Below are 26,263 nucleotides of genomic sequence, written 5' to 3' on the forward strand. Positions count from 1 at the left end.
CAGCTCCTGTGAGTCAGCTCTGCTGTGGAAGGGAATGTGCATTAGGGTCAGACGGCCGATACTGCCACCCGTCTGGACAGAACCACAGAGGACCCCGCCTCTTTGATTTTCTTTGGGAGTGCCGGTTAATCCTTCCCCCAGAGACTGCCGCACAGGTATCAAAGGAGCACACCCATTCAGTAGGAGTAGCCTTATGCCAGGGTTCTTATTGTCAGTAGGAAGTAACGGGGCCTGAAGTAGGATAAGCAGGAGTTCTCTGGACAATGGAAGCAGCATTCCATCATCTTGTTTCTCACCGTCTCCCTTTCAGTTTCCGATCTTTTTCGCTTGCCCTGGATCATAGTACTTTAGGTACAAGACCAAGAGGGCAAAGTCAACTCCCGCCAGGAGCAGGGATTGGTCTCCAAAAGAAGGCTAGCTTTAGACCAATCACCTGAGCACTTGGAGGAGTCTCATCTCTTCAACAGATGCCTTCAGTTCCTCGAGGATCCTTTAAGGCCGAAGAGCTGTTTTGGGGATTATCACTTGAAATTCCTTAGGGTCAGTTGCACTGTCCAAAGCACAATGCCGGCATTGAAAAAGGAGCGGTTGAAGACCGAAGGAAGCTTTGTCCCCTAACCCCTTCAAGGGACTATCGGGAGAGACCAGTCCTGTGGACCAGGACCAACCAATCTACAATAGAGCTTCTGTGCCAGAAGAGCAGACCCTGAATTGGCGTATCCTGTCCTCGAGCCCTTGGCGAAGACCTCACCATACCAGCCTAAGCTCCCTGCACCGAACCAGTCGCTCTTTGTTCTCCGCATCCTGGACAAGAGGTTAGGCACTGGTGCTGGTATCTGTGTTCTTCCAACCAGCCAAATGATTGCACTGCATCTCAATCAGCCTGAAACGGAATCACAGCCCAGCAGAGCCTGTCATCTGACCATGCCAGAAGCGTCTGCTTACCGCCGTAAACTGTACCGAATCTTTGGAGGGTCACTTGCCGATCCTACCCGGAGCTTACAACAGACCTTGGCCCAGCTAGCCTGAGAACAACCTCCTCATTGCTAGCACTTAAATGCCCTCTCGATCCCCACTTCATCACCGCTGCCCGCTGACTCGACTCACTGGAGTGTCACTCGCCGATCCAGTCTGTCGCATCTTCTGTCTTTTTCTCTGGGGTGGGTTTTTGTACAGTAATCTCTTTTCTTTCTACTTGCAGATGGTGTTTTATTAAAGTGTTTATATTTTTATAGAACCTTAAGTGTACATTACTTTTATTTTACACTGTGATAAAGTGTTGTGTGGGTCACTACTGGTTCACCTGCGTATAGCCTGCCCTCTGTCTGCGTTACCACAAAAGGCAAAGGATGTATATCTCTTAAATGTCCATGCTTTTTTTTATGATTGCATTGCTTTCAGAGATTATTTCTTAGTTCCCGATTTTCAGCATCATCAAGCTTCAAAGAAAATTATTTATTCTTCTGTTCCTATTCTTTAATGCGCGATTCCAATCGCAATTCCTCCATCTCCACTGAAGTTTGATTGTCTTCTAAGGCCTCCATCCGATCTTCCACTATACCCACTATTGCTCCGAGCTCAGATATTGTGGCCTGTATTTCAGTCCTTGAAGCCTTCATCTCTTGCAGAATATTCAAAATACACATTTTTGTGGCCTCCTCTGGTGAGGTTATGCTCACTGGCGGAGATTCCTTTGGCCATGTCCGATTTTAAAAGGATAGGGGTTTTCTAATTTGAACTCAACCACATCTGCATTTTGGCCACGTCCCTCCTTTCAGTTATCAGATGTCACACTACTTACTTTGTGCATATTTTACATCTGTCTCATTTCTAAAGTGTTTACCCAATCCAATGTTCATCACATCAGTTTCCACCTGGTAATGTTATTCTCTATCCTGGGAGGTGTGGGGGGAGAAGAAGCACCGATTCTCTCATGGTTTTGCAGATCTTGAATCCCTAAACACTACTTGTGTCTATATGCACTTTATCATAATACTGCCGCTACACATTTTCCTACCTCAAATCCTTTATGTACGCGAGGATTCCTTTTGGATTTCTCTCCTCACCGCTCCATTTTGTTGGGACTCAGCCATTCACTCAGCTGTGCACTTTTCCTTTTGCAATCAAAAGGTATTGGCTGCCTCATCAGCTCTCCCCTTTTCCGTCTCCCTGGTTCTGCCCCAATATGCTGCTGCAACAGCACTCTCCTCTGCCGCCTTTTGGGAGCCATGTAGAGTGCAGTCGCCAAGAGCCGGCGAAACAGGGACTCTGCTGTTTGCTCCATGACACTCTTCTCTTGCTACACCAGGCGCATTGGCTGTACAAGTGGCTCTCCCGGTTTCCAGTTAAAGTTTCGAAAATAAAGGATCAAATGACCTTTTATTCGAAAGTCAAAGGGTCGAAAAAAAGGTTCGCATTTTTTTTTATTTTATTTTTTTTAGTTTGGTTTGGTAAAAAAAGTTGTTTTAACAAAGAAAACAGGGGGGGTTGGGGGCGAACCCCCCCATAAAAAATAAAAATATAAAAAAAAATTTGAACCTTTTTTTCGACCCTTTGACTGTCAAATAAAAGGCATTCGAACCTTTTGATTTCGATACTTTAACCTAGAACCGCTCTCCCCAGGGCTGTGCTCCTGTAGGACTGTAAGCCACGCGGCAGGCAGTCTTTAGAACCAATGTGAGTCTAGGCCCAACTCACCTCCTGTTGTCCCACAGTGGTGGTTTTTCTAATGGACTCCTTCCACCCATGGATTCCTCATCTTTATCCATCTGCCAGCACAGCTGCTCTTTTCTGCCGCCAGGGGGCACAGCGGGGCTCAGCAGGGCTCAGCGTGTGCTCCACCTGACTACTACACACTGCTCTCGAGCTAGGCCCACCGAATTTATTGGAGAGCGTGCCTCCGCTTACAGGCTGCCTGCTTCCTTTGTGTGTATGTGCGTGTATATGTGTATATATATATATATATATATCTCTTTAACAATCAGTTAAGGTGAGAAACTTATTTTTAAAAAAAACCTGAAATTCAACACAGTTCCCGTTGATCTTCCCTATAATACTATATCCCAATAATGCCATTTTCTATGGCATTGTGAATCCCTTCTCTTGTAATGAATATGTCCTCTTGGGCTTTACAACTGGAACGCAATGATTTAGGTCCCGAGTCCCCAATGCATTGAATTTTAGGAGTTTTGTTATTCCATAAATTGTTTCCACGGCACTGGCTATGCCCACTGTATATTTTAAAACACTACCGAATCACTAGCTATGGCCGCTGGCCGTGCCCACTGCATTTTTTAAAATCACTACTTGGTCAATAGCAATGGCCTTCGGCTATGGCCAATGGGTACAGCCTTTGGCCGTGCCCGCTGTACATTTTAGAACACTACAAGACCACTAGCCATGGCCTTTGGCCCACTATATATTTTCAGCACACCAGCCATATGACCATGTCCACTGTATATAACGCCCACCCTGCCATACCCACTTTGTACTTTAAAACACTACCATTGCCAGTGATTTTTCACCACTGACGTCACTGTAGCTGTAAAAAGATCACATTTGATCAAAACCTTTTTTTCTATAGCCACGCGTACAGAACTCCTGATAGTCATTATACCCACAGTTATTGGGTAAATACAATGAAAAAATGCTTTCCTGCCCTCCCAGTCCCTCGCCAAGTGCCCCCCTCCTCTGTGCCTGCTCCCCCCACACCCATGATGGCATCCTCCCCTCACCAATCCCCCCCCACAGCATTTGCTGTTTCAGTGACGCAGTGTGCTATGAAATATCAGCTAATCACTGCTATTCTTTCCAAAATGCTTTGTTGCAAAACTCAGTCCCTAGACCCCCTCCAACTACCAAATTTCATTTGCTGTCCTCTTGGCCCTGCTCCACCTCCCCACATCTAGCCTGATGGCATTTTGACCTGAAAAGGAGTATTCACATCACTTTTTCAATCTTCGTCTTCTCAGTACTTTTGGGAGATGATTTCTTATCACTCTGAATGTTCCTTTTTCTCCTCATCTAGGTAGTATTAAGTTCTATGTGAGGAAAGGAGTGAATATTGCAGTAACAAACAGTGCTTTCAAGCTAGTTCCTGGAGGACCCCAAGGATTTCATGGTCTCAAAGGCAAGGGGCTTAGAGAGAGTTCAATCAGTCACATTACGCAATGGCAATCCTTATCCCCAAGTGGGGAGTCTCTCCCTGTGAGATCCTGCTTACCGCCACCATTAGGGGGAATACTGCATAGCAAGGTTCAATTCCAAGCCACACAGGGAAAGGTTCCCCTCTGGGGAGAAGTGACGAGATCCTGTAAATCATCACATCACACAGGCGCACACACATAGGCAGAAAGAGACCACAGACCGCAGAGACAGAAACACTGCACCCTTAGTTCCACCCTTTTTCCTGGCACTCTGACGCTGTGGGATCGCAGAGTTAAGGTGTACTACCTATCTGCCACGAGGGGCAGGTAGGGAAGTCGATAAGGAATCTCTGGGAGTAACATCCATCACAAGTAACATTGCAGAGAGGAATAAATGTGTTCTTACAATGGATTCCTTCCTCCCACTGATTACCCATCATTGATATGCTCCCAAAGCAGTATGTAGTCGTGGAGCAGGGAGGCTAGCAAGTAGACCACCTAAACCAGACAACTCTTAAGGACCGCTCTGCCAAAACGAGCATCTTGATTAGACCGAGAATCGAGCAGTAATGCTTAGCAAATGCTTTCAAGCAGTGGTGCTTTTGCAGCTGCACGTCTGACATGTTGACGCAACAAAACATCAGGTTTTTTAAAGCTATTTGAAACAAAAATAGTTTATGCACAAGAAACCTTTTTTTTTGTGCACTACATTCACAATCCTAATAGGTTTGCCATTGACTTAGTTAACTCGAGAAAGCCCACGGAACTGTTTAACTTTGTTTATTAAAGAATTGGTCTGGAGTTGTTTTGTTGCAGTTTCAAAAAACAACTTGAGGCCATTGTCTGCTTAAGCTTACTGTAAAGCCATCTGTGAGCTGGAAGAATTTTTCTTTAACAAGCTGTGCAATAAAGGTAGGGTGCTGTATTTGGAATGAGTGGCTGGGAGAGTGTAGGTCCAGCGATTGAAGGTGGTAGCTGGAAAAATGCATATGTCTTTTTCTGCTAGTGAATATCTGGGCCTGTAGCAATAAAAGGCAAAAGAAAACCTCAGAGGCAGCTTTTCCTACAGATAAAATGAAATCTGCATTCTGTGCACCATCACTCGGGGTGCATGCCCTGCAGGCACCTTTTGTCACTGCTGCCACTCCAGGCCTTTACCAGTAAGAATTCCAGTAAATACAAAGCAAAATAAAATGCAGCCAATAGTCTTGATGAAGGTGTTTTTTCGATTTCCACTGAAAAGCAACATTTTAGCTCGCACAGATTTTACTGGGTTCTATTGCTTTTAAACTCAATCCAGAAAGCCTAAATATACCATTAGAAAGCAAATGTGAGCATTCAAATATTTAAAACTGATCTGTAGCACATAGAACACTGTATCCTGGTCCTCCGCTTTGTGTTAAAAAACCCTAACAGCTTGCTGCTTTTTCAGTGGTTTAAATTGTGCATCAGTAGCGCGACTCCCAGAATGCATTATTCTGTTACACGCAGGTCTAAGATTAGAGTGTGCAGCCAGTGCCATCTGTTATCCTTAAACAATTGTCATGTCTTTGTAATGTAATGTCAGCAGTTTTCCTACTGTGCAGTACCTTAACACTTTTAAAAGGAAAAAGTGCCAATTGGATGACTGACAGCCACCGATTATTGATAATGCTTGAAAAGTCCATTTATAAGGCTTTTCTGGAAGGTAAGATGATTGTCTTTCCAAGAGATTGTGATTCCTTTGCAGAGTGTGAATGAGTGTTTCTTTGCGTGTTAACATTTCTGTTAGAATTGTTAACTGTTAAGAATCCCCTGTACCTTTGTACTTTGCTTGTGCCATCCTCGCTGCATGCAAGTTAGTTCTTGCTTTTAAAGCAGCTTGCTTTCCTGTTTGCTTTGGGCTAGCTTTCAGTTTGGGAACTACATCTCCCAGCTGCCCCAGCACAGCACAAATCAGGCTACCTGGCTAATCTGTGCGAGTGCACCTAGAACAAGCCGGTCATCGACATGCTCAGCATCTCAGGCCTGGGAGCCCTACAAGAAAGTTATCTGAACGAACCCCCTCCCACCCCTCTTATCACATTTGTACTCCTACTACCAGTACCTGGGCTAGCCACGATGGGACACCCACCGAGGGAATCTCTGTTGGTTGCCGCGCTAAGAGCCAACAGGTTAGCCCTTGTAAACAGACTTAAGTTGACAAAACTGGACGGTCTGCCTGAGCACTCAAGGGAGAACAACCAACCATGTACCAATAACAGGATCCCCTCCTGTTTTAACATCCCAATACCGATAATGGAAGAAACTTCCATGCCACTTAACCACCATGGCAAAACACCCATTCCTCAAGTCCCCACATCGTGTCCCTCTGGCACGTGACCTCCGAGCCACGAACCTCTATCTTTACATAACAGAGAAAATAACCTTGGCTCGAATGGCAATGATAGGGCTTTAGATACTATCACTCTTTCACCTCATGTACAGTGATCAAGGAACCCCCCCCCCGCACACCCAGATCTACCAATTTAGAGAACATGGTAAGGAGGGAAAAATCCCCCTTCATAAAAAGGAGACCAAGTAAAAAATGGCCCTCCTGAATACAAGATCTCTAAATAAACATGCTTGACATCTGCATGACCTTGTGGTGGATAGTAAACTTGATATTCTGTGCATCACGGAAACCTGGATACTGGACACAATTGACCCTATGATCAGCCTGGCGGTTCCCACAGTTTTTTCCTTCTTTTGCACTAATCGTGATCAAGGATATGGTGGTGGGGTGGCGATTATTGCCAGAACTGAGCTAGGACTTTTTCCGGCTTCAGTGTCATGCCTTGGCTGTGAAATCCTACATGTAAAAATGACCCCAACCCATCATAATTGTATTAATCTTGTTCTAATCTGTAGGCCACCCACTTCAATGCCTGACTTCAATGATGAAATCATGAAAATATTAACAGCTTCTCCAGCCCTAATTCCGCTACCCTTTTCCTGCGCGACTTGACCTGCTGGAGAGGAAACAAACGGGACAAAGAAGTGATTGAATTAGAAACCGCCCTGAATATCATAGACCCCGAGGTCCAAAATAGCGAGCCAACTACAGACAAAAACACACTGTACTGGATAGTGACAAGAAAGCTTATAGTCCATATTAACCAGACCACCCCATGCATATGGTCAGACCATTATGTTATTGACTTTACTATCCAAACTATATAGAACCCCTCCCCAAACCAAATAACCAGACCAAAACAGTTGTTTGTGTTTGGTTTGTTTATAAAGCGCAACCAGGCCCAGGGGCATACGGGCGCATACGTTTTTTGATCAGGTTACATAAGAGTACAGTTACATTAGCCAGCAGTAGGCAACCGTTAGAATAGTTGCAGTTACAAATAAATATATACATTGTTATTACCAAGTACAAGCATACTAGTTGCAATTTAAGGCGGTGGGCCAAAGGTGAGACAGATAGTGATATTATTTACACTATGCACAATAGGTAGTCAGTAAAAGTGTTGCGTTTAAAAAGGTTGAAGGAGGTTACAGACCTGATTGGAGCAGGTAGTGTGTTCCATAGCTTTGACGCTTGTACAGGGAAACTAACTCCTCCCGAGTTATGAAGTTTGAATCTCGATATGGACATAGTGTTTGCTTGAGCTGTTCTAAGTGGTCTTGTAGATGTGTGTGGGGTAAGTTGGTTAGAGATGTAGGATGGTGCAAGATTAGCCCTGGCTTTGTGGGTAAGGGCAAAAGCTTTGAGTGATATTCTGTGCTCTATTGGGAACCAATGCAAATTGCGTCGAGTCTCAGAGATATGCGACTTCTTTGGGATGTTGAGGGCTGCCCTAATGGCATTATTTTGAGTTACTTGTAGTATGTGAATATTTTTGAGGCTAGTGCACAAGTAGAGGGCATTACAATAGTCTACTTTGGACAAGACTAACGTTCTAGCAAGAGTAATGCAGTTAGGTGTGGAAATAAACGGTCTGCATGCAGTAATAAGTTTACAAGTGTAGGCGGCTGATGAAGCTACTTCATTGATTTGTTTGGTGAGGGATAAGGTGGCATCAAGGTAGATACCAACGGTTTTAGTATTATTTGAGACAGGGATGGGGTTACCATCAATAGTGAATGATTTCAAAGCAGTATTTGTTTTTTTTAGTTTAGCATGAGTACCAAAGATGATCAACTCAGTTTTTTCGTCATTGAGACAAAGTCCATGGCGTGCCATCCACGCTTGTATGACTGCGTACATTTCATTGAGGGTTTTGCTATCAGTTTCGTAGTCGCCAGAGATAGGAATGAGTATCTGGTTGTCATCCGCATAATTAGTATACGTGACACCCAGATAGTCAAGGATATCGAAAAGGGGCTTCGTAAATACATTGTAGAGCATTGGGGACATGCAAGAGCCTTGCGGGACACCACAATGGACTGGTGAGGGTTCAGCCGAGTCAGTAGGAGAAAAAACCCTCATGGTTCTGTTCGCCAAGAAGGAGCTGATCCAGGCAGTGGCTGCGTGGGAAAAGTGAGCTGCAGATTTCAAGTGGTGGCAAAACGTTTGGTGGTTGACCAAGTCAAAAGCTGCTGACAGATCAAGCAATAAGAGTAGTGCTAATTTGCCATTGTCTTTTAAAATTTGAATCTGAGTAGTGAGATCTATTAGGGCAGTTTCCATACCATGTCTAGGTCGGAAGCCGGATTGCCTTAGTCCCAGAAGATTGTTTGTTCCTAGATAAGCCTGTATTTGCAGGTAGGCTGCTCTATCTAGTATCTTTAGTAAGAAGGGTACAATTGTTATCGGCCTATAGTTAGACAGGTTGGCTGGTTCAATAGTGAGTTTTTTGATTAGTGGGATGACCCAAGCGTCTTTTAAATTATCAGGCCCTACTCCCGTTTTGAAGGAGGCGTTGATAAGGTTAGTAATAAATGGTGCCAGTTCATGAGCTGCTGCTTTGATAATCGGAACCGGGCAAGCGTCGCCTTGGCAATTAGATGGTTTGAGTTTCCTAATGATGTTTTCTACTTCCCAAATTGAGAGGGGTGAGAAACTAAATACAGGTTGGTTCAAAGGTAGGTGACTTGTTAGGAAGTTGTTTGTGATCAGGCTCAGCGAGTAACAGGTCTTTTTTCGCATTGATTTTAGATTGTAAACAGGCTATTTTATCTAGAAGAGCCTTCTGGATGTTGCTGCACCATAGTGCATCTGTGACACATTTATCAATAGGGGCAGTAGGGGATTCTAATTCTTTTAGAATCTTAAAGAGTCTTTTGCGTTAGATTCCGCTTGTTCAATCCTTTTGTTATAGGTGTCTTTTTTGGCAAGTATAATAGCTTCTTTACAGCTAGAAGTTGCTAAAGTTAGTTCAGTTTTATTATTTACTGTAGGGCACTTTTTCCAATGTGCTTCTGCAGTTCTCTTAGTTTTAAGTGTTCTCTAAGATGCGGCGTGAACCATGTATTCATGTGACGTTGTGGTTTAGGTTTCCGCAATTTTAGGGGGGTGATGGTATTCAAGGCTTTCAATATTGCCTGATTGTAAATGTCTACTAAGACTGTGGGGTCGGCGGTGGCTGCGTTGTCGAGAAGGGGGAGTAATAGCGGTAAGAGTTTCTGGTGTGATGTCTTTCTTATTTCTCGTGCGGGTGGCTGGAGCGATGATAGGAGCAGGGTGTTGTGTGTTGGCTTTGATGGAGAAGATAATTTTATGATGATCCATGTATTTGGTCGGATCATTGGATAGAAGATCGATCGAGCAGTTAAGGTTAGTGAGCCAGTCCAATGTTCTTCCTTTGATATGTGTAGGCTCATGAATAATATGGGTATGACCCAAGTCTGATAAGGCGTTAGCTAGATCACAGGCATTATTATTCATGGAGTCATTAAAACCAAGGTTGAAGTCCCCTAGTAGGATAGTTTGTGAATTAGGTTTAGTGTCGGTGGATACAAGGGATACAATATCCTCTATGAATGAGGAAATGGGTCCTGGTGGTCGGTAGTTAAGGTGCACTGTTGCTTTGTGGTTAGGTGATAGTGGCAGTTTGATGGACAGGGACTCAGTGGAGGGAATTTGAGCATCCTGAATGACTCTAATGTCGTAGGTGTTTCTGAAGATGAGGGCAAGTCCACCTCCTTTCACTTGGCTGGTGTTTCTATCGCATCTAATGATAGCATAGTCGTTTGGTATAGCAAGGACCAAAGATGGTCCAGAGGCTGCATTAAGCCTGGTTTCTGTAACTGCGAGGAGATCAAGCTTTTCATGAGTTATGAAGTCAGCAATGTCCAAAGCGTGGGCGGATAGGGACCTAGCATTCACCAAGGCTGCTTTGATGAATGTGTCTTTTGCAGGAGTTTTTTGCAATGTTAGAGATGGGCCATGTAGTGTGATGGGGGCTAGCTTGCTGTCTGAATCAGTGGCCAGATTAGCTAGATTATTATTACTGCACCGAAGTTTGTTGCTCTCGTGGGTGTGTGGTTGGGGGTTTTTGAAACGCAATTGTGCTCCTAGTCTAGAATTTCTAATTGAGATGCTTGGGTAGTGAGAGCATGGTAAGGTTGGGGCGTAGTTGTTAGTGATGTTGTTACAGGATGGGGATGAGCTATTATAAAGCTTCAAGTATGGACGTTGTTTTAGTGGGGTGGTTCTAGAATTGAGTCTGAGGTTTCTATTAGTAATAGCACAAGGTTGATTGGGTGTTTGGTCTAGTAGCAAAATGGCGTATCCAGAGTGCTGGATCATCCAAGTAAGGGTTGGCCATGTCCATAGTAGTAGTCCAGAAGGTGTGTGTAATAGCTAACTTGTGTGTGTGTGTGTGTGTGTGTGTGCGTGTGCGTGTGTGTTAGTATGTAGGTGGGGCTGGCCTGTCCAACGTCTAGTGTAAATGTACAATAGGTGGAGGAGTGTGGTCAGGCACCAATACATAGTGGAAGTAAGCTAAGCCAGTGGGCAGTAGGGGTAAGTTGCGACAGTGGGCAGGGATGGAGGACTCAGAGTGTGTAGTGAATACTATGTCTGAATGCAATGGATAACATCCGGTGATAGCTTATGGCTAGTGGCACAGGCAGTACATAAGTTCAATTAGCAGCACGTAGTACAAGTTAGGCAGACTGGCAAGTGTAATGTTTAACCTTAATTCATTTAAATACAATAGGTGACACCAGATTGTCCATATGAAATATGTAACATCAGGTGACAACAGTTGACTACCAATACATAGAGCGGCACGTGAATTACGTTAAATGCAAGTTGGCAGAGAGTAAACAGTTGCATCCATATGCTGCATTTGGCTAAGTCAGAAAGGCAGCACATAATACATTTGTTGTTCACTATAGGGCAAGTTGCATTGCGAAAACCAAGCAGAATCAGGCCGTAAAAAGGTCAGATATAAGCATGTAATATCCAGTCACTTGTCTGGGTGTTAGTTGGAATTGAAAAAAAGTACTCCGCCAAGACATCCATCTTGTCCAGATACCATCATGACCAATACTTGTACATACGACCTAGCTGATTGCTCGGTGACCTCTTTTTCCAATACTTCCACTGAAATGCTGGACTCAATGGCACCCCTTAAATCCAAACTGGTTAGAAACAACAAAGCACACCAAACCTGGTTTACTTCAGAACTCGGAGCTCTCAAAAGACAAAAGTGCCCTCTAGAATCACGATGGCTAAAACATCATTCTGAGGAAACCAGAATAGCCTGGAAGGGGTAGGTAGACAAACTATATAAATCACAAATACTGTAGACCAAAAATATTTTTGTTCAACAAGCAGATCGAACAATCTTCCAACTGTACAGGACAGCTATTCGAGATCCTAAAACTGCTTGAAAAACCAAAGGTATCCCAAACTTCCTTTCAACACACAAGCCTAGACTGCTCTATGGTCCAGGGCGCCTTTGAAGTGAAAATTGTCAATGCAAGAAACAAAAATAATAAACGCCCAGAGAAGTCCTTTCATACAGAAGGACCAGACTATCACTAAACCCAAGGGTCTCAAACACCCTACCTTTAGACTCACGCATATCTGTGCCAGATATGCTCAGAATGTGATCTTCCCTGCACCCCACTGCCTGCCCATATAATAATCTTCCTTCAAAACTGATTTTAGAGCACAAGTACTTATTTGCCCCATTCCTGATCAGGTTTGTAAATGCCTCCTTCAGGGATGGCCAAGTAGCCAACTCAATCAAGAAAGTCAGTTACCCCCCTTCTGAAAAAACCTAACATAGACCCAAAAGAACCAAATAATCTGAGACCAGTTACAAATTGTCAATTTCTTCTCAAGATCTTAGATACATTTGCCACTGCACAGCTCCAAGCCTTTATGGAGCATAATAACATCCTCCATGGCCAACAATCGTCCATCCTTCAGTACCGAGACAGCTCTTGTGGATCTTTAATCCCACATGCTAAAAATCTTGGATGAACAGAAAGCTGGGATGTTGATCTTGTTAGAACTTTCGGTGGCTTTTTCATTTGATAGATCATGAATGTCTTTTGCTTTCCTTGAGTGATATTGGCCAATGCTCCAAGGAAGCTGTTGGCTGGTTCCACTCCTTCCTCTCAAACTGAGAGTCTAGAATTCAGTGGGTTCAAGTTTTTTTCTCCCAAGCACCTATCAAATGCGGAGTGCCTAAAGGCGCATCCATCTAGCCCGTGTTCTTCTGTATATCAGATCGCTCTGCACTCCTTGACAATTTTGGCAAATTTGTTCTACAAACTATGCAGATGACACACAAGTGGTCATGGAAATTAGTGGTGACCATGCCAAAGACTCCATCACTTCATCCAACATTTATGGCCAAATCGGAAGATGGATGTCGCAGAACTGGCTATGTCTGACTGGCAGCAAAACGGAACGGTTTCTCTTTGGTTCTCAACAGGCCTGGGGCAAACTTAGTCCAGACTAAAAAGAATTCTGAATAAGAGACAATGAAACCCAAGTCCAACAAAAAATATAAACCCTGGGAATTCAATTGGAGGCCTCGTTAAATGCAGATGCCCATGTAGATTTCTTGAACCAAACCTCCAATTACCATCTATGCCTACTCAGGAATATTTGCCTCACCTCACAGAAAAGAACTGTGCCACCATTGCTCGAGCAACCATCGTGACCAGACTTGATTATTGTAATTTGCTACTAAGTGGAGCCTCACTTTCTAAACTTAAGAAGTGCCAGATCATTCTAAACGATGCCATGCGTATTGTCAAAAACTCCAGATCAGATCACAGAAGAAATCTCCACTGGTTACCAATACAGGAACGCATACATTTCAAAATGGTCACCTTAGTTAATCGCTGCTTCTTCAGCACAGCCCCTTAATACCATAAACCATTGGTTCCCCCGTATCTCTCCACCAGAATCCTTCGATCGTCCAACCAAGGACAAATACAGGGCCCAAGGGTCAAACGCACAAAAGGTTTAGGAAGATCGTTCTCCGCCAAAGCCGCCTCCTTTTGGAACACACTGCTACTCGTACTCAGATTAGAACCTGACGTAAAGTCCTTCAGAAAATTTTTGAAAACCTTTCTTTTTAAATAAACTTAAGCTCCTAACGTAGCCTCCCCCTCAAGATAAATTGTCCCGTCTCCGTGTTCTATGGTATTGTTTTTTTGTTTACACCCTGATACCTGAGGGCTACCAGCGTAGTATAAATAGATAAATAAATAAGATGCTCTCCACGGTTGTTCCAGATCTTGGTGTCCCAAACAGCAAAATATGTGCCTCACTTGCAGGGTTGCTGAAATCTGGGGTTCTGAAATAGATTTGTCTGCCGATCAAGGGGCGAAAATGTGTTTTAACAAAGATAAAATCACAAGTGTCTTAAATGTGGCATGTTTGGCAGGCTGCCACTAATCCTCTGTTGCAATTTCCTAATATTGTCTCCTTTGGCACCTTTTTCAAATTCGTAAATTGATTGGGATGAAATTGTATTGCGACTTTTTAAACATCTGTTGGTGTGTTGGGTTGATATAGGAATGGCTAGTATATCACAGCAAACTTGTTTTTCTTTTTCTTTTTAGGATTTGCTGGAGAGGTATAGATCTAGATCTACTTCGTTGTTTGAAACCGCCTGGGAGGCAAAGGCATTGGCAGTACTTGGATGCATGTCCGATACCGATGTGAGTATTAGTATATTAACTTTGGAATTACTGACTGGTCTTGAGGTGATACTGTAAGAAAATGTAACCGCAGTAGTACTGTGAGAGATCTTTGCAGTGCAAATAGCTAGATTGCTCTTTGTAAGTGCTGTTAATCATGGCTATTAAGAGTGGGGAGTCCAGTATTAAGCGAAGTGAGGCTGCTATGTTCATTTCAGTAGGTCTTTCACAAGAATCTTCCTTGAAACAAGGGATGACGCAGGAATTAAGCGAGAGAAGAGATTTAAGCAGGGACACACAGCCTATGTGTGGTTTTTATTTTTTTATTTTTACCCACCGACTGTCCCTTGCTCCTCCTTGCTCAAAATACATCCTCCAGGATCTCCTTGAGCTAGCTCTGTGCTTTCTGAGTAGCGTTCTGGGACATAATTACTTAATTTCAGCTATAAATAATCTAAACCACCTTCTGAAGTAATAAATCTGTCGTAACCAAGTGCGCCTTCAGCCTCTTGATTGTAATGCACTGTCTGTCTCTGCATCTGTTATTTATACTGAACTCCTGTTAAAACAAGCATTGGCAAAGCCAACAATTGTTGGGACATTAAATAGGTACTTTCAATGGATTGCTTTCTCCCGCAGATTCCTCGTCCGGTAGATATCCTTTCCAACATCAGCTGCTTGAAAGAAAGGCCCGGCCATGCATCCATTTTGACTCGATGCGTCGGTCATCGACTCCGGACGGGACGTCATTCGCTGTACATATACCACGTCACTACACCCCTGTACCTATGTTCCTTTTTTCCACACGCTGCCTCAGGAACGACTTGTGAATTGTTGAAATTATTAAGTGTTGCTAACCTGTCCACTCCCAAACAATTGGGTTTTAAGAGGTGCACTGAGTGCAACTCCATAATGTTTCTGACCGACCTGCACGGTATCTTGTGTGTGGTGCCTTGCAACCGATCACATCACTAAACATCATGTTGGGGCATGCCAGAAGATTCACCCAAAGTAATTACGGGAGCGGGCAGCAAAGCTGAAAGTCGGATGCCTTCTGTCTAAGTCACTTGTCCGGTTGACTATTCGATATCCAAACGGGAGACTGATGACTCAACTCCGGAGAAAAAGGGCAGGCGCCACAAGAAGGCCGAGAAGAGGTCACTCTTCAGAAGCCACTTGTCTTCCTCTTCTCACAAATGGCAAAATCATCATCGACACCGGCATGACTCTGATTCTTCCGAGGAGCGAGGTAGTTCCCAAACCGGCTCAAGTGCGTTGAGGGCCGAATGGGAAGCCTTTAAGAAGCAGATCGTCCAGATGATGGTGACCATTGCGGGTACGGTCCAACCCTTGAAGCAGCAGGTCAAGACGGGTCCGAGTTACACCCAGTCCTGGCATCTGAGACCACGTTGAGTTTGGCACCCTCGGGACCAACACCAACCACTGATGCCTTCAAAGCTGCAGTTGGCACTGACTATTTAGATGCCAATGTTTGATTATTTCTTTGTCCCGGAGTCCCGAACATCGTTTTTCGAAACTGACCTAAATTGTGGTGGGGATCAGGCTGGTGAATTTTAGCCAGCTCCAGGACTGTCATGCAGTAACTATTTTTTCTCTGACCCCATCAACTTGGCGGAAGGTCTCCACAAAACCAGCGGTTTAGATGCTTCCCCTGACCTGGAGACACAGCATGGCCATGCAAATGCTCAATATAGGAGAAGGGGGTGGATGCCCTAGGCTTGTGTGTTCCGGTGAAGCCGCTACCAGCCTACGAGCTCCCAGATATCCTTGATGGGGGCCCACCTACTCAGGGCAATGCCACTCGCTGCAGCAATTGAAGACCCTATTGCCTGTGTTGTAAAGACCCTGTCCCGCCACTACGGTAGATTCAGAGTTTATTTTTTAAAACCTTTTTTTATTCAAACATTCAGTGCACAAACAAATTATGTCTTAGTAGCATCAGTTACAGGTTCTGAAATACGCTTAACATGGAAACACATCCATCACCACTGTTCAGAGATCCCTCATACCAAGTACTAGACATACCACCCATCTCCCAACATTGTCCACCCCTTATTCACATTCCCTGCCCATCAACACTATGTAATTCCATATAATTCTGTTCCCAATTCAGGGAGGTTTCAGATCTTTGGAAGGATTTAGCTCGTTTAACATCTGATCCCAATCCACTTCCACACCTTCTTCCGAGTCAGGGTCCTGAGTTTTGTTTTTTTAAGATCTCCAAATCCGCAAAGGCCCACCTGTGAATATCTTATATCCATTGTTTCAAAGATAGATCCTGAGGATTCTTCCAACAAATTGCTACCCGTCATTTTGCTAATATTAACATAAATTATGCCATTAGTCGTCTAGTTTTGTCTCTCTTCTTTCCTGGAATAATACCCCACAAGCATACTTTTAGGACTCATTCATAGCTGGAATGTAATAATCTATAAATTAGAGGGATCTCTTCATGCCAATAAGTTGTAATAGTGGAGCTATCCCATAACATATGCCAAATCCCAGTCGGTCCAATCCCACATTGTGGGCAATTCTGGCTTAATGCACTATTTATAGCATGTCGTTTTGCCCGGAACTATATACCCTATGTAGGATATTGAATATGTTGAAACTTTGCGTTTCTAGATACCTTTTTGACCTGTTCCCACAGTTTGACCCATTCCTTTTCCGAAGTAGGGGAACCCATATCCTGCTCTCATTTTTCCATAATCACTAGAGACTTCTGAGGGTATTTGCCTCTTATTGCTTAATATATCCTTGAGATCCTTCCGCTAACTTTTTGCTGTGACACGAATGTCTGCATCACCCAACTAATGCTTGGCTCCTGTGGAATACTTTCCCAACATGACGTCCAATCTTTTTACCACTTTTGCATGAGTTAGGAAGTGTCCTTTCGATAATTCCATACAAACTGCTCTATTGTTCGAAGGATATCAAATTTCCATCCTCAAATAGATTCCCTAATGTTGTGCAATTCTTTCCACCAAGTGTGGCGAGACCACCGCTCTCACGGCTGATTGAATTTACGTTCCCAGACCCCATGGTAAATCCTTACAATATATAACCCCTTCACATGTAGTTGAGCTAATAGATTCTTCCAAACCACCCTCACCACCTCAAGCACATTGGTGGCACCTTTCCCACCTACCACTCCATAGCAGATCAATTGCTTGTCGGTACTTTTGATGCCTCCTAGCAATCTAGTTAACATTTCCCCCGTATGTCGTTCCAGACCAGTACCGCTTATAATTGAGCAGCAATGAAATATGGCTCATAATCAGGTAAATTAAGGCCCCCATCGAAGTATGGGCGTCTCAATGTAGCCAGAGCTATTCTTCGCCTACCCGTATTCAATAACCGCTCTCCAATTTTTTCATCAAGCATTTTAAAGAAAATGTTCTTGTTAAGGCATGAGATATTAGCAAAAAGATATAACAATCCAGGAGAATAACCATCTAACATAGTGCCAACCTTCTGATTAATGACAGAGGTAATGTTATCCAAAATTGAACTGCGTCCCCAATTCCTGACAACACCCTGCTTGCATTGTATACAAATGTTTCTTCAATGTCATGAAAATTCGGAATACCTAGGCACCTGTATGCTTTCCCCTTCCTAAAAGAACCCCCAATCCGAGAGGGTGGAAATATCCTGCTGGCGGACACCACCTAAAGGAAATAGTATTGAGTTTTCATTAATACAAACACATGATAATGTACGAAAATTACTCAGTATCTCCAAAACTATTGACATATTTTCCAATGGGTTGCACACATATAATAAGTCATCCATGTATAGGGAGACAATGCCCCTTACTTTTTCCACCAATATGCCTGCCTCTCATGTTTCCCCGAAAATATCTTGCTAATGGTTCCAGCGTCATTGAGAATTATATGGGAGATACCAGACACCCTTGTGTCATCCCTTTTCCTAATGTCCCTTGGAAGAGAACCAGTCATTCATTTTTACCCTGGCTATTGGTTTATTTTTCAATAATTGTAGCCACTGTCAGACGTTATCACCTAACCCCAAAGATCTTAGCACTCTAAAGAACCATTGCCATTCTAGGAAGGCGAAAGCCTTGATTGCATCGAGGGTCGCTATCGCCAATTCCTCCTCGGCATTTCTAACCTCACTCATTCCTGCCACTGACTCACTCTGACATAGCCATTACTAACATTTAACTCTCCATCTCCAACACTCTGGACATCCTTGTCCCTGTCATGAGGATCTGCATGAAACCTGCCCCCAAGCGCAACTCCTGGTTTGATTGAAACCTGGCCTCTCTGAAACACAAGTGCAGAGCAGCTAAGTGGAAGTGGCAGTCTTCGAATACATCCTCTGACAAACTGGCCTGCTCCAAAGGCAATACAGGCTTTCCATCTGCACGAAGAAGAGGGCTTTTATCCAGGCCTGGATCTCTGGGGCCACTAACACCACAGCTGAACTTTTCAAAATCTGCAAGGAACTCCCCAACCCTACTGCAGTCTCCATTTCCCCTCTGCCTTCCTTGGCCCTCTGCACGTCTTTGGCCTCTCACTTCATTACTAAAACTCAGGACATCCTGTCCTCTCTCCCTTTACACCACACCCTTCTCCCTCACCCACTATCGGGCCTCCCTTGTTGCCCATCCCCCCCCTTCCCTCCTACTTTCCCATATCACCGGATGACCTTTCTAGACAAGTCCGCTCTATTAAGGTCTCATCTAAACAGGTGCTCCCCTGCTCCTCAACAACTATCAAGCATTACATAGTCTTCCTTGCTCCAGCCTTGACTGATTTCTGCTATCACTCATTTGCCACTGGATCCTTAACTGTCACTCCTCAAGCACTCCCTTGTGCACCCTCTCCTTTAAAAGCCTTCTGCAGACCCTTTCTGTCCGGCTAACTACCGCCCTATCTCCATTACCCCCTTCCTGGGCAAGTCACCTCCTAAATCCCTGCAGTTATGCTACCAAAGGTGAATGGCCCGATCGTATCTTCCCCAGTGATGACGTATACGAAAGTGACACAAAAATAAACTTGCAAGTGCAGATTCACTCCCCCACCCCTCCCCCTCCTCTACTTGTGGACTCAGGCTATGCCTGAGGGTTTAGTGGTCCAGGCATCCAAGGTTAATAGGAGGCTGTTAACCCTCAACTTGCTGACTGATAGGAAGTCGAAAAAATATATCTCCTTGGCCAAGAAGGTTTTTTAATTCAGTGGTATGGGCCACCTGATTTGACTTTCGCATCTGTGTGCTGCTGCCGCCTGCAACATTGGGTAGGCACCATGAATTTGCCTCCTGATTTCACTTTCGCATCTGTGTGCCGCTGCCACCCTGCAACATGGGGTAGGCACAATGTATTTGCCTCCTGATTTCACTTTCGCATCTGTGTGCTGCTGCCACCCTGCAGCGTGGGGTAGGCACCATGTATTTGCCTTCTGATTTGACTTTCGTATCTGTGTATGGGGTCAGGTTCAATGACTGTGATCAACATGTATTTCTCTTCTGCACTTTGCGTATGATGTATTACTTTTGTATGTTCCATGTTGTTGCAATTCACCTCTTACGCTTCCTTTTCTATAACCCGAAGCACTGAAACTAATCTCTGAATTGTAAGTGCCTAGATACATCAGGGTTTTGCGTGCTATAAAAACAACAAAATAATAGTTTGGCTCTCAAGGCTGTGAACGCTTCGTGAGCTTTTGCCAAATGTATGCATAGCCTGGGGAGAACAATACAGAAGGCAGCAGAACACATCTCAGAAGGGGAAATGCCGGATGCTGTTCTGCGTTTGGTAGATGACGGCAACAAGGGAACCTGTCAAAGCCTGCAATCGGGTCTGGATGTTGCAGTTGTTTGGGCAGGGCTATGGTGTGGCAACTGTAATGTGCAGGAAAGCTTTCCTGCACTTTTCAGGGTTTTTCCCCTAACGTTCAAAGTTGCTTGACTTTGCCTTTGATGGCGAGCATCTGTTTGGCCCCAGGATAGAATAATTCAATGGCTCAAAGTTGGCTGCAAAGTTGCTGAGCCTGGCTGTCCAACAACCGCCTAAACCATCTTTTGTCTTACCCTCCAAAGGTAGAGGCTTTCAGTGGTTTGTCCCATTTGGGAGAAAGGCACATTCCCCCCCACAACCTAGCCAAGGGCAGATGTGTTTCCTAGGGATGAGAAGACAACCATAGCGGCAGCGGCGGCACTGTTCTAAAGCCATTTTAAGTTCTCCTCCCCATGTTTCCCCAGTTGGAGGGAGGATTGGAGAGCATGTGCAACTATGGCGGGACGCCTGGGCTTTTCAGATCGTCCAATGGGGGGCACGGTTTACCCTTCTTGCAAAGACCACCAGTCAGATCACTTCCGCTCTCGTACAAGCCTAACAGGCCCTCCATGAAGCCCTGTTGCTGAAGGGTGCTGTGCTGTGGAAGAGATGCCTCTCGGACAAAAAGGGCCGGACTGATATTTCCTGGTACCCAAGAAAGGAGAAGGACTGTGTGCCATTTTGGACCGCAGGGCCTTGAACGTGTTTCTGAGGGAAGGACAAGGTCAAAATGGTGATGCTGCAAGAAATGCTCCACGCTCTGCAGTCGTAGGATTGGCTGGTGTCATTTGATCTGCAGAATGCATATTTCTACGTGCCCACCCATCAGTGGAACAGAAGATACCTCTGATTCCTCATAGTGGACAGGCACTACCAATTTAAGGTGCTTTCCTTTTGGTTGACCTCTGCGGATCTTCACCAAGCTCATGGCAGTAGTGGCTGTGCATCTCTTGAGATCCGGCGTTCATGTCTTTACATACCTGGACGACTGGTTGATCTGATGAAAGTCGTCCTAGCAGGTCTCATCTCACCACGAAGACACCCGTTCACTGATGGACATGCTGGGCTTCTTCCTAAACCTTCATAAATCACACACACCAACCCAAAGGCTCCAGTTCATCATAGCAGCCTTGGACACTCAGGGAAGGAGGGCTCCCACCCGCCACCCCCCCCCACCCTGAGGGGAGAGTCACCAGTGTATGTACAACAGATGGTCATACTTTTCCAGAGCCTCATAGCTTCTTGCAATTTTATAGTGCCAGATGCCAGGTTGCGCATGTGATCTCTACAGTAGCTGTTCAGGGGTCAGTGGTCCCAGTATTTCGGTACCCTGAAGGATGTTCTTAAGGTGTCCCGGTCGGTGGCCAGCAATCTCACTTTGGGACAGCATCCGTGGCCAATGATCTCACTTGGTGGGCCAGAAGAGTCAATATGGCAGGTTAATCTTTCTGGCCTCTGTGGCCCCAGGTCAGGATGGTCACAGATGCGTCCGTGAAAGGTTGGGGGACTCACTGCGACGATCTGCAGGTCAATGGCCTTTGGTCCACAATGGAGAGCCGGTGGCAATTATTATTTTTTTTAAAATTTATTTCCATTTGTAAAGAGCACAATCGGCCCTTAGGCATCGTGGCGCTGTTGCAGAGAACTTGCTTAGTTACAGTGAGATAACATTGCTTACAATTGAGTAGGGTACAAAACACAATATAGGTACGTTTTTCTTTTAGATAACGGGTTTACAGTGTGTTCCTTGGTTACATTGGAACAGAATAGTGCAGGTTAGTTAAACAATTTAGTTTTAAGAGCTTTCCGTAAGATTGTGTAGGACGCTTCATTTTTAAGCTCTGTGGATAAGGCGTTCCAGTGTTTGGGAGCAAGATGTTGGAAGCTGTCCCCCCAGCTTTAGATCTTTTGAATGAGGGGACAAACATCATGTTTGCGTGGTGTGAGCGTATGGGTCTGGAGGAGGAGAGAGGAGTGATCTTTGCTTTTAGGTAGGGAGGTGCAGTGCGTGAGATGCATTTATGTGTGATAGCCATAATTTTGAATAGAATACGTTCCTTAACTGGTAGCCAATGTGCATCCCTCCTTGCTTGTGCAAGATGTTCCCTTTTTAGAATGCTAAGGGCAGCCCTGAGAGCATTGTTTTGGGTAACCAGTGGTCTGTGGAGGTTTTTGTTGGAGATGCCAAGGAGTAGGGCATTACAGTAATCCAGTTTCGCTCCCACTGTGGCTCTGGCTATTGCTAGACGGTAGGTCTTAGATAGGTAGGGTTTCACGCCATTAATGATTTTGGTGGAGAACGCTGAGGAGGAAGCAATGGCACTCACATGGCCTGTCATGGATAGGGTTGAGTCAATGAAGACACCAAGGGTTTTGACTGCTGGGGATACCTTAATAGGTGTGTTGTCAATTATGAAAGTCTGGTATTGCGGGTGCAGTTTGCTAAGCAATTCTTACAATGAGGATCTCTGTTTTGTCCCCGTTGAGACATAGTCCATTTGCCGACATCCATTTCTGAATGGCTGCGTAGATGTCATCAAGGGCCACAGAGTCCTGTTCATTGGAGCTGGTGAGGGGGGAGTAGGACTTGGGTGCCGTCGGCATAGTTTGTGTAAGCTATGCCACGCTCATCCAAGTCCTTGAAGAGGGGAAGGGTGAATATATTGTACAGCGTAGGGGGCTGTGCATGAGCCTTGCACGACACCACAAAGCATGTGGTAGGTGCTGCCCTGCTTGGAGGAGATCCAGACTGTGGCTTCGGTGGAGAATTGAGCAGCATTAGTGAGGTGTTTACAAAGGTTATTATGGTCCACAAGATCAAAGGTAGCCGACGGATCCAGTAGGAGGAGAAGTGCCGGTTTTCCTTTGTCCACTAAATCGCTTAATTGGATCTTGATATCCAATAGGGCAGACTCTGTGCCGTGACCTGGGCGGAAGCCTGATTGCTGCATGCCTAGGTTGTTGTTTACCTACAGAAATTGTTGAATTTGGGTGTGGGCAACCTTGTCTCAAATTTTTAGAAGGAAAGGGACCGTCGTGATAGCTTTATAGTTGTTGGGAGATTCACGGTCTAAGCTGGGCTTTTTTAAGAGAGGGCGAACCCAGGCTTCTTTGAGGCATGAGGGGACTGTGTTAGTCTTGGATGATGCGTTAATGAAGGATGTCAAGAAAGGAATCTACGCAGTCTTTGACTAAGATGTGTTAGGCAGAATCCTGTGCAGTGCCCTTAGGGACCAATACACACAATTAAGACTAAGTGGTAATACAAGTTCACCTTTGGTACAAGCCTGGACTATGTCAGAGTGGTAGCAGTAGCGGAGCAGCCAGGCCTATCTCGAGTATATGAGCAGTAGCAGAGATAACACAAAGGACCACAATTACTGTGACTCAAGCAAACACTGAGTCAAGGTTTTCAGGTAAAAAAATATAAGTACATTTATTTTTAAACCATCAGTAAAACACAGCACTTCTAAAAATTCTATACCACACGAAAAATATACTACAACCAACCAATTCTCTTAGCACAGAATAGCTCAAGGTAAGTACCTTGTGATTAGGCAGACCGTTGTTATGAAACAAAGGAGTTACTGTGAATACATTTGCAATCAATTTTTGACAGTTCGGTCGTATTTAAGAAACGCGTATCTGCGGCAAGAAATGTTACCGGGGCAAAAGCACACTTAGCACCTTGGCTAAGCTGAGAGAGTTGGGGTCAAAAATCACACACAATACTTTTGTCAAGGCAGACAGAATCGGAGAACTCTCGCTGACAGAAATACAAAAAGTCAATGGGCCGGAGCCAGTGTCAATTGGAACCGGGTCCCTGTTGCCGAGCATCACACAGTCAGACAGTTCAAGATTCAACATAGCCAGGAGTACTTAGATATTGTTCGAACGGGGAAGCAAAGGTTATAAGAAGGAGGGAAGACCAGGGCAAGCCTTGGAGGTGAAGAAAAAAGGATTCACCCTAGTTCTTCAAGCAGAACACAGTACCTTATTCAAGGGAAGAGCTGATGTCCCGGCAGTTGTTCCTGGTAGTTTCCTGCAGACCCACGGTTCCTGTAGCTTCGGCATGAAGGAGGACGTCTGGAGGGGTCTGCACCACACAGGGATGAAGCTGGCAGCAGCAGTGATGAATGAAAGGTGTGCTCCTTAAAAACAGGAGAGGCTCTTCAGATTGCTATCCGGACCACTACAGCAGTGTGCAGCGATTTTGACGAAGAAGAGGATCCTCTGGCTGTGGAAGATGAGCTGGTTATCCCCACCAAGCTCAAGGGAAGAATACTCCGGACTGGATCTTCTCTGGTCGTTGAAGGGTAGATAGCTCAGGACTGCAGCAGAGCTTCATCGGGACGGGGTAGTTGCAGTAACTTGTTCTTCTCTCCGCTTCTCTTCGATTCCTTGTAGTTCCAGTGGCGACTCTGACTTCTAGCCCAAGAGACCTGCCTTTTATGCGCCAAACCCCCATTCACACAGCCTGGCTGTCAATCACACAGCAGGGGGGTTGTCCGGCTCGGACAACCACCTCAGCCAATCATGCCAAAGTGCGACTTGGGTTTCCTAGGCTACCCTGTGCAGGGGGTGACTACACCTTTCCCTCACATTCAGTCCACCTAGACACCCAGGCGCAAAGAGGATGGCTTCTCTGCAAAAGCCCGCCAAAAGACAGTGAACAAAGAAGGCAAATCTGGTTTGCAGCGCAAAGTAAAACACAAGAAGGACTTTAACAAAAAGAAATGGCGAATAAACCTGACCGGAGCCAAAAGAAAGACAATTTGGTCAAGCAGGTTTATGCTTGAGGCTGCTAAACTAGCCAAAAGCACTACCACGTTTATATAGTATAATCGCAGTAGAAAAGTTAGGTTAGATACCACTGCCACCAGCCTACTCTAAATGTTAAAAGAGCGAAACAATGCTCTAGGAGGTACAGATTAAAAGGGCTAAGGATTAACTCTTTCCATAGTCCATGTAAGATTGGGTGTACTGGGTCTGAGATGGGGTGTACTGGGTCTGTGGTTCAAGGGACTATGTAAAGTTAACGGCAACTTTACTTTTCTCAGGGGTACAGTAGTCAGCCCCAGAGAAATGGAGTCAGGGGGAAGTCTCGAAGACAACCCTGTGTTACTGCACTGAAGGTGCTGTGTAACACACAACAAAAGGGGGGCTCCTGGAGTGGTGTGCTCCAGAGCCCAAGATCACACAAATAGTGGAAACACACATGGCAAAACGCATGTAAGAGTGGACAAAAAGGGGTACACGCTTACCAAGTGAAAAAATAAACTCCAGAAATCCAGCAAAGCTGCTGGGGGACTCACTAGGTGAGGGAAATTAGCCCTAGAAGGAGAATTATCCCTAACAAGGTGGGTGGACATGTATCGCCTTTGCAATTTGAGGGTTTGATTTTCCAGATGATGTCAAGAACCTCCGATTCCGTTACTTCCCTGAAGGAGAAAAGCGTTTTAACAGCAGAAGCTGTGTTGGGTGTAGGGCAGGTAGTTGTCTGTGCTTTAGAGCGGACATTGTGGTGGTCGTTAATTTTCTTTTGCAGGAGTTCAATTTTGTTGATCATTGCTTTTTATACACTGGTGCACCAGGACTCTTCTTTAATGACCGTTTCTGTGTTGGTGACCGGGGTGGCCAGTTCCTTCAATATGGCAAACCGCAACTTAGATTCAGAGGTGGCATTGGAGATCCTTTCATTGTATGATGCTGACTTAGCTAGAATAATAGCTTTTTTGTATTGTTTAGCCATGGCTGTATAGATGTCAAGTGTGAGAGCCTGTGGTTTCTTTTGCCAGTTGCTCCAGGCATAACGTTTGCGGGAGAGAAGTTCCTTGAGTTCGGCAGAGAAACGGGAATTGTAATGTTTTGCTTCTTGTACAGCTGGGTCTGCGAAGAGTGGGAGCTGGAGGGCTGGGCTTTCTAGAAAGGGCAGTATCCTTTCTTTAGTTGGGTAGCGGCGCTTCTGGCCAAAGCAGGTGGGACAGATGGCAGCGTAGCTTTGGGTTTTTTATTGGTGGGGAATGATGAAGTGCATAAGGTGGTGGTCAGTCCAGGGGGATGGAGTAATAGAGCTAATGTCAACACCACAGTTATGGTCTGCAACCCAGTCTAGGGGGTGCCCTTTATAGTGGGTAGGATTTTCAATTATTTGCTGGAAGCTGGTTCAGGTAGGCCTTTGGCCAAGGCTTTGACGTTTTTATCTTTTGGG

General features: G+C 44.9%; 1 protein-coding gene across 2 annotated transcripts in view; it reads left to right on the forward strand.

Moving 5' to 3' along the window:
- KNTC1 (kinetochore associated 1) overlaps positions 1-26,263 on the forward strand; it is a 2,501,313-nt gene that overhangs the window by 772,621 nt on the left and 1,702,429 nt on the right. For both annotated transcript variants that reach the window (XM_069619627.1, XM_069619628.1), the window contains exon 28: positions 14,154-14,252. In XM_069619627.1, the coding sequence (XP_069475728.1) occupies positions 14,154-14,252 (99 nt within the window). The remainder of the gene's footprint in view (positions 1-14,153; positions 14,253-26,263) is intronic.

Source organism: Ambystoma mexicanum, chromosome 10 (assembly GCF_040938575.1).
Source record: "Ambystoma mexicanum isolate Mex_15411 chromosome 10, UKY_AmexF1_1, whole genome shotgun sequence".
NCBI lineage: Eukaryota > Metazoa > Chordata > Amphibia > Caudata > Ambystomatidae > Ambystoma > Ambystoma mexicanum.